The 16093-nt window shown below is 37.2% G+C and overlaps 2 protein-coding genes across 2 annotated transcripts in view; one reads left to right on the top strand and one right to left on the bottom strand.

Moving 5' to 3' along the window:
* Window positions 1–8488, bottom strand: part of b4galt5 (UDP-Gal:betaGlcNAc beta 1,4- galactosyltransferase, polypeptide 5) — a 40036-nt gene extending 31548 nt beyond the window's left edge. Inside the window, exon 1 of the mRNA XM_055046221.1 lies at window positions 7890–8488. Coding sequence (XP_054902196.1) covers window positions 7890–7998 — 109 coding nt within the window. The 5' untranslated portion in view covers window positions 7999–8488. The remainder of the gene's footprint in view (window positions 1–7889) is intronic.
* Window positions 8489–10513: 2025 nt separating this feature from the next.
* The window catches only part of slc9a8 (solute carrier family 9 member 8), a 29557-nt gene continuing 23977 nt past the window's right edge, over window positions 10514–16093 (top strand). The window contains exons 1-4 of the mRNA XM_055046343.1: window positions 10514–10864; window positions 11192–11376; window positions 13372–13452; window positions 15982–16040. Coding sequence (XP_054902318.1) covers window positions 10617–10864; window positions 11192–11376; window positions 13372–13452; window positions 15982–16040 — 573 coding nt within the window. The 5' untranslated portion in view covers window positions 10514–10616. The remainder of the gene's footprint in view (window positions 10865–11191; window positions 11377–13371; window positions 13453–15981; window positions 16041–16093) is intronic.

Below are 16093 nucleotides of genomic sequence, written 5' to 3'. Positions count from 1 at the left end.
TTGTTTTATATTCATTTCAGCAGCTGTAGCAAGAGGCAAGTTGTTCATATAAATATTTGCCACTGTAGTTCTCTATAATCATCTAGCTATTGTGAAAATGAATACTTTTCTAGCACCCATCACAAAAAAGACATGAAAATTGTAGAGTTAGGTATTTATTTATTTATTTACTGCAAGACATCTGGTCATCACAACATTTACTACATAATAGCTTAATTTCATGACATTGTGCAACCTTCTTCTTTTAGAAGAAGGTGTAGGTATTATATAAAAATAAAACTTTCCTGGGCTTTCTATTATGATATCATATCATTTCCACATCAAACATATCTAGAGTGTTGTTATGTCTCATAAATCTTTCAGAAATGGTATGTCCTATGGATGGATTTGCATAAACAACACAGTCTGCTGCCTATTCACACAAGTTCCCCTTTGGACGCCTGTTGAAACTGCTGAACTTATCAGAGAAACTACAACACTCATAAGAACGACTGTAAACAGCATCAAGGGATCAGTGGAGAAGCATTATTGTGATGACTGACCGATGGGGAGTTTTGGAAAAGGTGGGAGATTCTTAAGGAGATTGCTAAGGTATCATTTTCAAGGCCTCATATAAGGCTTTGAAGCAAAATCTCACTGCTTTTGTTGTTTTTGATATGTGCAGTGTTTTTATACCAATTGATGGTCAAATATTTACTTGATTGTGGCATAAAATGACACTATGCACCTTGAAAATACATTACACTCCTCCTTTAAATACATGCAACAACAAGACAAAACTTAATGCCAAAACCAGGAAAATACAAAGAAAATGTTTTGAGAGAGACATGTCGCTGAAAAAAACACAATGCTTGACTTTTAACCTGGACTACAGGTTAAAAGTCAAAAATCTTCTATAGAAATGAAAAATTTGCATTGAGGTTTTCACATTTTTCCACCTAATTTGCCCCTGCCTTCTATTTGCATATTTTCAACCCTGAGGAGACATTGTTTCTCATCTGGCAGACTTGTGAGACATGTAATCACCTGACCTCGTCATAGTCATCAGTTCTAGTGATTACACTGGGTATCATTGCAATGATGGTAGGCTGCTAAGGTTCGACACACCATCCGCACACACACGTACTCACACCCAGTCAGTCCATCACACATATAAAAACAAAGCTTACACTACTGCTGACATAGAGTGTTGTTACATGTCAAGTAGAGGCGACAGCTTTGTCTGAGGATTTGTTTGCGTACCTCACCACAGTGAGACAACTATGCACAATTCTCTGTGACAACTTTAAAGCCGCGGTGGATCTCTATTATGCTTGGTAACTTTGGGCAGCCATTGCTTCATTTGAACTGCACCTAAAACACGGTGTACACTGCATAGAGCTAGCCGCATCTACAGAGGAATTGGTGACACGTACAAGCCGAGATATCCACAGTATCAAAGACAGATACAAACCACCACACAGCAGCCATTAAGGCAAGGGGATAAGGCCGGTCTCTTGTGACAAAGCAGAAGCACCTGCTCTCCTGTCTTTGTTGCACTCTCTGGATCTGCCATTGTCTGCGTGTGTGTGTTTATCTGCATTCAAACCTATAAATAGAGGAAACGTCTTCCCTAGCGCTCACTCCAGTGGGATCCTCTCATGTTTTAATTAAATAAACTACAGCAATAAGGCCCAGCTGTGCCCTGCATCCCCAGTCTGCGTCAGTCAGCATCCGTGCTCAGGGACAACATACGCTGTAGAGGCTGGGGCGACGGTGCATTTGAATACATAAGGATGGAGGCAGATGGCGAAGAAGAACAGTGAGATGGACCATGCAGTAAAACTGGGGCATTCTGCACAGAGGCCACCTGGGTATCAAAGGATGCCCTGTTCAGGTGTTTTGAATGGGTTCCCCGATGTGCAAACCAGGAGCTTGATACATTCCTTTCATCATTCTCCACATGTCATCTTTTCTTTTATTGGTGTTCACTTTTTTTTTTATTAAGTCTAAACTACTATTTAAAAAACTATTTGCAATCTATTGTTGTTTTGCAGTGAGGAGAAAAAATATATGTATAATAGTACATTATATATCACCCTGTCCATTTAAAACTTTTTTTTTTCTAACGTTTATGCATGGTAAACCAAATGAACCTTCTGTTCAGACCTGATGCTAAAGCATATCCTGGCTGAATGGCTCCCTTTTTCTGCAGCGAAAGTGAACAAAGCAGATGTGAGTGCACCACCAAAGCTTTTCAAACAGGCCTTGCCCCACATCCTTTGCTGCCAAGCCACACATTTCTGCTCTTCAGAACTGGAGTCTAAATGCAGCAAATATGAATCTACCTTTTAACACAGAAAAAAGGCAGTGTGTGTTGTCGTGAATTTAAAGGTGGTGAAGATGTCCTTTTCCAATAGCAAAAGTTGCTTTTCCGGCTTGTCTGCAGAGGCTTGTTTGAAATCAAGTCAGGGGTTAAAATAGTTCTGTTTGTGAGTGTAGCAAACTGTCAGTATGAAGAGTCATACAGACACAAACTATGGGTTACTGCTGTAAAAAGTCTCATAGTACAAGTTACTGGCCACATTTCACTTTAAGAATCAAACTCTTGTAACATTTAGTTTGTCCTGAAAAAATACCACAGTCAGCATTTGGACTACAGGATAAAATATAATCTTCAAACAAACCAACATCATTTTCTATGTATGGCTAGTACACCAGCAACATTTGTGTTTTCCACAGAAGAAGCTCATGAATAGGACCAGGACAAACTGACAAAACCAAACAACTTTCGATGGATCAAGTCAAACCAGCTAGCCCCACCAAGCCTCTCCTCGCAGGACACCAAAGAAAACAATAAGAAAACAAAGAACATGATTCAAGGTACGTTATTAATTGCAACATATTAATTAATAATGGAGAAATTATGTTACGTTAATTACGTGCTGTTGGGAGGTAATGATCAAATATTTAGAACAGAGCTCCTTTTTGTTTGCACAGATGATGTCATCAAAGGGAAATTTGTAGAACTCTCAATTTGCATTTTACACACACACACACACACACACACACACACATATATATATATATATATATATATATATATATATATATATATATATATATATATATATATATATATATATACACACTGCAAAATCACGATACTTTTGGTTTAGTTTCTTGTGTAAATATATTAATGCACTTAAAAATAAAACAGGACTAACTTAGAGGTAGCTTTTTAGAATATATTATATATATATATATATATATATATATATATATATATATATATATATATATATATATATATATATATATATATATATATATATAGATATATATATATATATATATATATATATATATATATATATATCAGTTGAAGCAATACCAGCCTCAACTGGTATCTGGTATCAATTAAAATATTTATTACAGTTAGAATTATGAACATATTTATTATACTTATCACAAATTGTTTCAGCATGATTATTTGTGTTTCAATTCTTATATCATGGCTTGTGTATGGCTTGTGGTCAGAGAAATATTCTGGCTAATCTTTAGTCCTCTGTCTTATCGTTGTCTTATCTAATTCATCCAAGTTGTATTCCTCAGGTAGAAAGTCAAAGACCAGATCAAAATGCTACAAAACCCAGCTGGCATCTGTCCAAAATATCTTGTTACAAAAAACAACAAATTATTCACTCTCGGTGAGCTTCACTGTTGAGTACAATTCTTGTGATCTGGATGTTTCTCTTTTCAGAAATAGCTTTGCTTTGCTGCCATTTTTTTTTTTTTTATGTTTTTAAATTGCTCAGTTACTGGAAGGAAAATACAGATCCTTTCCTTTGTGCTTTGTTTCAGTTTTGAAGAAAATAGCACCCAAATGTTGCATTGAATATGAATTTTACAAAGCATGACTCGGTTGCACAAATCAGCTTCAAGCTGCCTTCACCAAACACTGTAGAATTACTCAGGAAGACTCAGATGTGTCACAGATTATTTCCTACATGTGAGAAAACTTGCTAGTCAAAGACAATTGTAGAAGAGATGCTACTTATGACTGAATTAAACCATTAAAATAGTTGTACAGTTCAAAAGAATCAACGGTTCACTTCAGCTCCTAATCAGTTCATTTAGTATTATACCACTTCTGGATGGTTACCTTCTTCAATCTGAGTTTCAAGAAAAAATATAAACTAAAGACAAGAAAATGCTTTGCTAATGCTTTACTGGCATCCATAGCATTTCTGTTTACATTCCCAGAACTGTAAATTCTGGTTTTGCAAAATACTTGCTCAAAGACTCAAATCTGACCACAAGTTCAGAAACCTCATCTAATGCTTGTGAATCAATATCTCTGGCTGGGTCCTTTTTCCGTTAAGCTTCCTCTCCAGACCCTCACATGATTTCCCAGCTAGGCCCTGCTGTAAAAAAAACCACACTTAAATGGCAGTATTTAGTAACAGCAGCAAAAAAAAAAAAAAAAAAAAACCTGCTTGGTTCCTGGTTAGCATGTATAATTAATGGACTGGTGCTGCTGGTCCTTGTACTCTTTTTAAGCTAATCCCCAAAAGGCCATGTGTCCATTAAAGCCCTGCAACAGTCAACACCCTGGAGGATGAATATGGCCGAGTACAGCTCTCAGACACCATCAAGCTATAAAAAAAATAAAAATAAAATGTGAAATGATTATATTGATTATGTCAATCATTAAATGATTTGTTTGTTTCTGTCGTACTTAGCAGAATGGCCACTCTCGGTAACTCTGGTTTACTGTCAGACGTGTTCTGCATGTAAGAATTGACTGATTCAACTAAATTATCCTGAGCAGGTAAGAAGCAGAAATCAGTCAATACTCATTCTGATGACCTTTCTCATTATTCATTTTAAAAGAGTTAAGTGTTCAGTACCTATAACCCTGCATAGATAGGCGCCACTCAAGCTTTTAGTGGATAATACAAATTTTCCTTAAGGTATGACCATTCATGATTTCTTTTTTCCAACTGAGGACTTTACCACAGCAGAGAGCATCAACATACATGGTGTTGGACATGTTAAGAAATAGTTCCTACTTTTGATTATTCCAATACTTTTAGTTAGAGCATAGTCATCCTGGTTGCTGATGCTCAACTTCACATTAATCTGTCTACTAGAAAGTAGTAAAATAACAGTTTTAAAATGTGGTTGGCTAAGACTCAAAGACAGAAGCTAATGCATCTTCCATCTTTAAGAGCCATGCATTTAAAGTCAAGCTACATGCTTCAGAGATAAATAACAATGTTGGGCAATAGTTGTGATCAGAAGCCCCGTAAACAGGGGGCCAGTAAATGCAGTGAAATGCAGTGAATTGCATGTCACGCTCCCTCATGAGGTCATCCAATGGGAGAGGAATGTCAGAAATGGCAGCATGAGGATGATGGGTCAGCACCATTTGATGATAGCAGTACATGACTAAAAGGTCAAGTGATGCCATAACTGTAGATAGGTGTAACCAAAGCAAGAAGAGGAAGATTTTAGCTGTGAGTGATTTAGATTGGTAATAAGGGGTAGCATTTCAAACCTTAAGCTAGAAAATACAGGTGGTGACAGTAAAACTACCCACAATTTTAAAGGGTGGAGTTGCAAACAGTAACTTCAACTATTTATGTGATCACATAATGTGAGCCTCATTTTTTTAAACAGAATATTTGAATGATATCTACATTTAAAATGAGTAATGAGACATTTTAGAAAACACTGTGTTTTATAGCAGGATTTAAAGGCACGGTACCTCAATGTTTTATTATTGTAAAATCTTTCACTACCTGAACAAGTTTTATTTTCTCTGGACCAAGTCATAAATATATTGAAGATGGAAGAGGAGAATATTAGAACTGAAAGATCTCAAAGTATTTATGATTCATTTCCTGGAAAAAAAATGTTAAACTGTAGGGTTGGATTGAATTTCTGTCTGGTAGTGGATGACAGATGTTTACCATTTTTCGATGTAGAACCACATGGCAGTAACATCTTTCTACAAAATATGACATGTTATGTAACTGGGCCTATTTACTTAATGTAAAACATGATGACTCCAGTTTCATCTGGATCTGTATAAGTGGGTGTATCACAGGAAACAATATGCCAACATTGCAGTTATAACTTGATAAAGGGTATGTTTCATGATGTTAAATCCCAACAACAAAACACCTGCTGCCCTGTTAGAGTTTAGCTACACACTAACTTGTGTCTAAAATCACTACAGCCCACTGCCCTGCTCATTAGTGGTTTAAGCTTCAGAATGCTGCTTTTAATATGGTCAATCACCAACTAGTGTAGGGTTGAAGTACAGAAAAACATTGTCTTTGTTCCAAAGATTTAGCTGTCTCTAGGACGGTTGTTGCAATGACAGTGAGTATGTATATTATATTGTATCTTTTAGTTTGCTATGTTCCGAGTTATGTACTTGTAGTTGGTTTCATCTGTAGTGTAAGCGTTTAATGTTGCATGTGGATGAGTGTACCAACTATTATAGTTTTGAGCTCATGTCCACCTTGGCCAGGACACCCTCACAAGTCATTTTGTGCACAAATAATATATATATTTATTTAAATCACTAATTCGAAAGCTTAACTATTACAACACCGAATTTGAGCAGTCAAGTTAAGCAGGGATACTGAAGCTGGAGTTGCATCGTTCACACATGTTTTCCTTGATCTGCTCTGATCTGCAATCAACAGCTAAATGACCAAAATCTAAGTGCTACTTTCATTTCAAGTTAATGACATAAAATAGTCCTTAAAATAAAGAAAATCAAATTTGGTGCAGAATGCTTCAAGAAAAACATACAGGACATGAGAAAAAACTGAACTAAATATTTGTATCTTTTTCACTGATTATCCGGCAACAGTACTGCATGTCGATGCGGTCTACATCTCTGCATTTCTTTCTCCAAAGGCTCTGTAGTACTTTGAGACCTAATTATTGTTTCTAATGGCAAACTATGCACCATATTCCTGAACAATGAAAGAAGTAACTTTCGTAATGCTAAATCTAGCTACTTTCAATGATTCAGTCTCTTATACGGTAAGTTGGGTAAAGTTGCTTTTAGTTATCTCTATGAGTCATTCACATTTACCGTTCATTTTCACTATTTATATTCCCATTGTGCTCCACAAATACATGTCTTGACCCGCCCCTGGTACAAGGATATAAAATAGAAACATGACTGTTCTAATGTACCTGGGCTGATCAGATAAGTGGACATTGCTGTACTCTGGAATGATTCAAAAATGGAAGATGGTTAAATGACATGTGACCGGTGTTCCAACAAATAAGAAGAGGAACAAAGAAGCAGAGGAGAAGAAAAGACACATTAATGAATTAATAATAGGCAAATTGTGGACATGTGATATTACACAACTACATGTGACTAACAGCCAGCTTATGATGTAAGGAATGCATTGCTAGGTTGAAATTTACTTTGGGCTCAAGAAGGTACACTTAATCAGATCTTTGCCCTGCCACACACAATCAGACAACAACTGAGGCTGATGACTCAATGGTTTCCAAACGTGTATCAAAGGATATTAACATCAAGGCCAAAATACTGCATTTTGGTTTGTGTCTCCAGACATCGGGGCCACTGTAAGTACTGTGATCACTGCCAAAAGGCCTAGTAACATCAGCCAGATTATAATAGCCATGCTCATCAGTCGCACTGTGATTATCACGGCCAGGTACATGGACATTATGGGATCAGCATCCAGCCGAGTCTCATCATCAACTGGGTGATACCTAAGCCAAGCAGAGACGCATGGTCGAGCTGTCACACATGACCTAACGGCTCATACAAACAGCCTCACATCCTCATCATCCTCCTTCGGTCGGCCAATTCAGAACAAAACCTCCCATTTCATGTTACTTACCGATTCCGGGGGCGGAGTAGATGAAATATAGTACCGAGGTGGAGAGCGAAAAAAGGAATAAAAGCCCAAGGAATGACCTTCTCCGGAAACGCAAATGTGTCGGCATCATACAGGCAGCAAAAGCACACACAGGCACGTTTTGCTTTTTTTCCAACGACGACTGACCACCCCCGATGTGTCCAGATGCCTGAGCCAGCGAGTCCGTGGACGGGCTGGGCTAAATGAGTCCAATCGAGCGCTCGGTCTGCGGCAGCAGCAGATGAACAGGCGACGAGGAAGTCCTTCTATTTCCGCGGCAGGTTGCAAAAAACAAGGATGGGAACGCCAGCATTCAGCCGAGACACTTGAGTCCCATTCCTGAAGAGAAACCTGTGTTGGTTTAAATTCGGGGTACGTCCTAATGGGAGGGGAAAATGGCCAGCGAAGATTTCGCGGATGAAGGGGGCCTGGTGGGCTCAACGCGAGACCATCCTTTCGGTTCCGCCGATGGTGTTTCTGCCACTCTTCGTTTTCTGCTGCCTGCCCGCCCAACCCTATGAATGGAGCGGTCTCTCCGCAGAGAGAGAAAAAAAAAGAGCAATACCTCAAGTGGGCGTTAACGCGGTAGCTTCTACTCAGCGCGAAGTACGTACGGCGTAGACGACGTAACCTGGCAACAGACGTTGGAACTAAAAAAAAAGCCTTCTTGATAACCTTCTCAACGTTACTGGAAATCTAATGGCGTATTGTATGACCGTAAACTCCTTGTCTCGGCCAAGATTGTAACACATGGATTCACCGACTGATCAGTTACGTCATTTCAGTTGAATCAAACCTTTCGATTGCTAAAACTAATCAGTCATTCACAGAACTAAGTATCGGCCGAGAGTACTTATTTATTCTTGATTCATTAAGTATAAACGGAATTTAACACAAAGTGCCACGATGCAACACACAAAAAGAAAATAAGTGTATATTTAAATAAGGGATCGTAAAAAAGACTACTACCACATAGACAAATTCCTATTCCTGATGTGATTGGAGTGTGATTATTTAACAAAAATATATTTAGTTTTTTTTTTTTTTTTTTTTTTTTTTTTTTTTTTTTTTTTAACGCAATGATAAGAGAAACTGGGTAAATTGGGGGAGGAGAGCCGCAAAGGCAGTTTCGACACTCCGTGCTCCAGGGTATGGATGGTATAAAACTCCCACTCCTGCCTCCCAAAAGATCTCCCACCATATGAGAACCACCAGCAAATCACTGTACTTAGAGTTCCTTTGTTGCTTTAAGTGGCGCCACCATAGGAGGGATGGTCTGGGGGTCAATTTACATAAGAAATTATTTCAGTGCTTTCTATTTACAAAACAAAAGCAGCAGGTATGGTGAGTTCTGTGAGGTTCAGAATAAAATTTAAGAGTTTACTTTAAGGGGATATTATGAAACTCAATTTGCTTTTATTATGCATGATATATAGTTTAAATTACTAATTTAAGAAACAACACTTAATTGCATTTATGTATCTGAAATTATTCAATAGCTTTTTGTTTCACTGCATCCCACCTCACTGGATGCTACCTGAATTTATTTTTGCATATTATTTATATTTATTTGTGTTTGTTTTGCATCTGTTTTATATATGAAATGAGCTAAAATACTCAAACAAAAAAGAACAACTGTTTTGTGTTTGGGGAGATTGGGAGTACTGAAGTGTGCATTTGGGAACCAATGTACTTTTACTGCAACCCACTAGCCCGGAATATGGGGCTGTAAATAAATAGGAATATAACAAATATATTGATACAACCTACAGATTACATAGTTTACACATTAAGCAATGCACAGTAAGCCCCATAGAATAAACCTTCATACAGGCAATTAAGAAGATTAACAAAGACATCATCTTATTTGGAATGATGTACACTCCACAGTACCCATGATTTGTTAGACATTCCCCAGTAAACTATATAAGACGTCATGTTTTGTTTTTTTTTTTTCTTGCCTCAGCTAAATAAATACTGTCTGTTACATTCAAATAGGGAAGTTCTAGTTATTTAGAATAGGAACGCAGTTATGTTTTGTTTTTTTGTTGTTCATTTTAAAAGCAATTTCAGGATTTAGAAATATTATAAATGACATCGCAACATAATGCAACGCAGTGAGCGAGAAATAAAAAAAGATACATTTGTCCTTTCAATGAGAAAGAAATAAACTAATAAAAATAAAGAGGTCATAATTACATTTAACTAGTATTATAAACTTGACGAAACAAACATGTTGAAAAAACATGACATACCTATCTCAGGATTAAAATAATTATAAAATGGTGTGAATAATCACACAAGACAAATTTAAACTAAGAACAATCAACTTCTCAGTTTTCTGCATGGCGTGTGAAGCAGAGGATTGACGGTACAGCGCAATGCCACATGGGAGATGGAGTCAATAAAATATACTCAGCGTTCACATGACATTTTACATACCTTTTTGGGGGGACTTAACGTTGAACACAACATAAAAGCATGCGCACATTTCCTACACAAAACATACACTCAACCACGTCTGATTTGTTTACGTGGGCCGTTTTAATTTGATCAGTAAAGCTCTAGTGGTCGACTACAACTCCCATCAAACATTTCTGTAGGAAGTAAGGCCGCGATGTCAACAGATACGCGAAGCCGGAGACATGAATCCATCTGTCTTTTTTAGTGCAATATATTGTCTTTAGGCCTAAAAACAATTAGTTGAGGATGAGAGGTGTTGGGGTTAAACTTTCTTCGTGGTTCTTGTTGCTGTTTTTTGTGAAGCTGTGCCTGTCAGACAGAGTCGAAAAGCCCAACTCTGTGGACCTTTACAAGAGAAATGACGACGCCGAGCAGAATGTGCTACAAAAGGATAATACTCCACTTCAAGACAAGCAGATACCTCCAGATCTTAAACAGACACGACAAAATAAAGTTGACTCAACCAACTCGCAGAGCGACGGAAAGCTTTTCAGGTTGTTCGTCTTTTTCTGGTTTATCTACTGTAACTACGCTAGTAAGACTTTCTTGTCTTGTCACTTTGTCGACTATAACACTTAAATCACATACTCAATGACAGTCTTTTCTGTCCTATAAAGTAAATGTGTGCATTTTATATAAAATAGTGGCAACTGTTTCTTTCAGGTCAAAGTATCCACGAATGTGGTGACACCCAAAACAGTATAATATTCAGTCTAAGCGTGTTTACCTATATGGCTGTTCATTGTCTCACGTGGTCAGTTTTGGCTAACAATAAGCATACAACCGCCATTATACCTGCCACCTTCACTGTTTCCTTCCAGAAAGTCCAATGAAACTAGTGAGAATTACAGCAATGAGACCCATCACTCCACAGCAGCTGCTGTCAAGCCAACTACACCAGCGCCCCCGACTCCAAAGCCCATCCTGCCTGTGCAGACCGGGGTGAAGGCTCAGGAGGAAGAACAGTCCAGTGGACTGACTATTTTCTTCAGTCTGCTTGTCATTGGTGGGTTGCTATTCATTCCTTTTGCTAACTATTCTGACTTTGGTATTTTCATACCTGTGCAGAAACAATAGGTTATTTCAGTTGTTTTAGTGTCATCTATATCATTTATTAAAAAAACAAACAAACAAAAAAAAAAACACTTAAATAAAAGTAATAGTGGAAGTTGAGGTGGGTATTTGTCTGGCTGCTTATCCTCGCCTACTTAAATGTTCCACATGTTATCAGTGTCACATTGAAAATTATGATGTCTGAGCTGGAGCTGTGTGTCAATTGTAATGGAAAACGACCCAACCCATATAGCTGAGCTGAATTCAATCACGCTGTGACCATGTAGTGGAAAAGGGGCGTTAGTTTCTACACCACAGCAGCTCATGACCCCAAACATGTCCAGCCAGCCAAGCCTCTATTGTTTGAGAGGAAAGATTTTTCGCAGTCTTCTTTCAGGTGGCCAATCAGCAGTCAGCAGCAGGTTAGGAAGGGTCAGCCCTGCCTCATTCTTGGCTATAAGTAGCAAGAGGCAAAGTTGGTCATTCAGAATATTTCTCTGACATTTGACTTAAATTATACAGAATGCTTTTTACATAACATTTTGACTTTACTTGTTTGTTCTGTTGGCTAACCCGTTACTACTCTGAAATTAGTTTTGTTTATTAAATGTAGATTAGCTGCTGAATTTGCTTCTTGTACTCTGAAAACTGCTTTCCAGGGAAAAAGATTAAGGGCAGAATGAAAAGTGAAAATGCGTAGCAAGAAATGTACATAGTAATTCACGCATTAAGCTTAGCTCTCCTTAGTGCCTCGTACATTTTCGTTTACGAGAGGTGATTCAAGTGGTAGAGGTCATCAAAGGAAAAACATGTTTACTAACTGTAGCTGTAAATTGTCACTTTAGTCACACCTATTATCCATTATGCGCAATAGTACTCTTAATCTTTATTAAACTGTAGATATATTTCCCTTTCACTCTGTAGGATCACTACATTATTATTATTTAACAAATTCAGGTGTTCCTTGCATTTTGATGGTACAGCAGCTGAAGATTAGTGCATGAGAAACCATTTCAGAGTTCAGTCTTAAACCACACATTAGGGCTAAAAGTTTTAAAATAACATGTCATTTGCTGCCCCAACTTTGCCTTATGTTTTCAGTTGAACAGAGTTTACATCTCCAATGAGAAAAGATTGCATATACCCTTATTTACTGGTCTGCTAATCTGTCTAAATTTGGCCATTTTTATTTCATCTATTGAATGGAGTGCAGATGACATTACTATTCTTGTATTTATTATTTTTTTAAAAAAAGCTTTGTTGGTATAACTAGAGATTTAACTCGGATGTTTTTTTTTTTTTTTTTCCGCTTGTGAAATAGTAAGAAGTTAATTTGGTTTTGTGGTTGTTGCAACTGTTTCTTCCCATGCTGTCAAATACATTATTGCTTGTGTGAAATAATGCACCAGTATCTTCAAGAGCAACAATTAGCAAATAAGTATGGGCTTACTATATCTATTTTTTTTTATCAGATTAGGTTGTAAAATTTAATAATGCAGTTCAGAGAATAAAAGACAAAACGTATCTTGATTTTTTTATTTTTTTTTATTTTTTTTTAGGGTAAACAATTTTATAACTTCAAGATTATTCTCACTGAAAATTTGTTGTGGAAAACAACAAAACACTACGTGGCAGTCATTAATTATGTAAAGCTGATCTAATTCCTGGGTTGTTTCATATTTTGACAAATAAATTAGTTTTTTCTATGTTCTACTTTTATATATGCCTCTGAAAATTATTTAAATTTCATTACGGCCCAATGCTATTTCTTTATTTCTCTACTCACTGCAGTTATCTAAATCAAACATCTATAAAAGCCCTTGTAGCAGCATATTAGGTGGTAGCTTTTTTTAGGCCTGATGTGAGCAAGTATGACATCATCTTCTGAACAAAGATGTATTTGTCCTAAATATTCATTCAGTTGTCTCCTACATCCTCTCTCCCTCAGGTATTTGCATCATATTGGTGCACCTGCTTATCAAGTTCAAGCTGCATTTTCTTCCTGAGAGTGTGGCAGTTGTGTCTCTTGGTGAGTATTACTCATGTAACTTGCTTCTTTGTGCACAAATATGTCCTTGATTAAACAGTTTCAGGCTTTAATGACAATTTTATGGAAATATTAAGGGGAGGATAACAATCGGAAAGCAGAATGGGTGAGGCTACATTATTGTCAGAATCAGCTTGATTGGCCAAGATTGTTTGCACAAACATTTGCCGTTTTTTTTAAGCATTCATAGTGTACAAAGTGTAGATATATTAACTTTACAGGAAACAAATTAAGCAAAGCAAGTTCATTTGTACAGCACATTTCAACGTCTAGTCAATTGAAGGTACTTGTTTACATGATGTAAATAAGAAACAAGTAAGAAATGTTTTTAGGTTTTTTTCAAATGTCATAATCATCAGCATAAATTATAATGAAGACTAAATGTAATCTTTGTTCCAGTTATTTGAAATGGAATCTTTATTCCATTTTATTTAGATAGCTCTAAGCAAATTGCTCTAAGCAAAATCATCAATACACATCAAATATGTCACTCAATGTTCCATTCACTACTAACCAAAAGCAGTTCTAAACAGGTGGGTTTTTAGCCTTGATTTGAAGGAACTCAGTGTTTCAGTTGTTTGGCAGTTCTCTGGAAGTTTGTTCCAGAATTGTGGTGCATAGAATCTGAATGCTGCTTCTCCATGTTTGGTTCTAGTTCAGGGGATTTTAAACTATTCTCTGAACTAATCAAACCAAGACTAATCTTGGTTTGTTGAAGTACAGGTAAATGTGACCATTAGATTCCAAAAGATTGCTGATCGGTCAGTAAAAAAATCCACTCATTATTAGTTCTGGGGTTTTAGTATTGACATAAAAAAATCTGGTACACCAGATGCTGAAATGATTTAAAAGTAGACGCACAGATCTTTGGTATTTGTGCTAACATGGATACCAAAGAGCAATCATTTAATTATTTTTCAAGGAAAGACAAAGTCAACTAAGTATACCGCATACACCTTAGATTTTTACAGTACACAAAAAAATCCAGAATCTAAGGGTGTGTTCTTATTTTATATCATTATAGAAAGTTAAGACTATCTATGTCACCTTTCAGCAGTGGTCCATTTCTGAATTTAGTTTTTTTTTAAGGAAGCAGTATTATGTAAAATTGACTTTTCTGAGCTTTATATCATGGTATAATGTTATTCCCTCATTGAAGGCATACCTGGAGAATAACTTTGATTCTTTTCATATTTGAGAAATCTTTGAATCTTCCCGTGGCAGCCATCCGAGGTGCCAATTGCTTGGTCTTACAAAGCAGCGACTATAACCACATAGCTAACTGGAATTGCAGTTGCCAGCCGACCTTCCAACCCACAAAGCAGCAGCAATTAGCAAACACCTGATGGAACAGTGTTTGCTAATACTGCACTTATGATGCAAACCTTTTAACGCAGTGAAGTAAGAATGTTTGTAAATGGCATCATGTCAAACCACTGTTGTTATAATATACTGAAGGAGTGTCAGCAAAGGTGAGGGCTTTTAAAGAGACAGAGGCCAGTTTCAAGACATCACATACAAACCACCTCTTGATCAATGCTGCTAAAACCTTAGAGCTGGTTGTGGATTTACACAGGTGCAGACCAACCACACTGACACCAGTAAACATTCAGCAAAAGGACATTGAGATGGTGGACTCTTAAGGACTTGATTGTTCACCTGAACAATGAACTGGACTGGATTTTCAACACTGACGTGCTTTACAGGAATGGTCAGAGCACACTACCTCATGAGGAAGCTGAGATAATTTTGGGTGCAAGAGAGACTTTATAAGACCTTATTTGATTCTGTGGTGGCATCATCCATCTTTTATGTTAAAGTTGTTGGAGCAGCGTCTTATCTACAGCTCGTAGGATAAGCTCGTCAGGATGGCCAACTTTATACTAGGATGTCCCATAAATCCCATCATGCAGCCTAACTTAACAATCAAGTGTGAAGTGTTATGTAACAAAAGAGATAGGGCTCCACACATTTTGAAAATATCACTTGAGGGGAATTCTCCTCCTTGTAATTCTCCTCCTCTCTCTTCACATGTTTGCGCATGTGTTTTCTCTACACCTCAGTGATACACATGCATCTTGACCCTGCAGGGTTTTTCCCTTTTTATGGTCTGCATACTGCACAGGGTCAGAACTTCTATTTGAGTGCTTGGAGCAGACAGGGAGTCTGCAGTGGGGAGATAACAGTGTTAACAAATCAGAAGAAAGGCTCTCTTTCATCACTTCTTCTCTTCCATCTGCCCATTGTCTGTCTTGGTCTATGTTATCTCTTAACATCTCACAATAAACCAGCATCAAAAAATTTTTTTGTATCTCTGTTTTCTTTGCTCTACCTCGTACGCAGTGCTGTTTTCTTCTTAATCAATGCACCTGCAAATCCTAAGAAAACACTAACTTAATACATCTTTTATACTTTTTTTGTTTAGGTATATTTCAGGAATGCACTTTTTTTTCTTAAAGGGAGAAAATATTGAATTAGCTGTGTCAGCTTTCTTGTTCTTACATTTTCCAGGAATCCTAATGGGAGGGTTCATTAAGATCATCGAGTTCCAGGAACTGGCCAACTGGAAGGTAAAGTTTGAATCAACTGGATCTCTAACTCTTTTTTTCACACTGGAAGCTTT

This window comes from Poeciliopsis prolifica, unplaced genomic scaffold (genome assembly GCF_027474105.1).
Source record: "Poeciliopsis prolifica strain line A6 unplaced genomic scaffold, Auburn_PproV2 SCAFFOLD023, whole genome shotgun sequence".
Classification (NCBI taxonomy): domain Eukaryota; kingdom Metazoa; phylum Chordata; class Actinopteri; order Cyprinodontiformes; family Poeciliidae; genus Poeciliopsis; species Poeciliopsis prolifica.
Note: the sequence above shows the minus strand (reverse complement) of the source record. Positions and strands in the feature narration are given on the sequence as shown.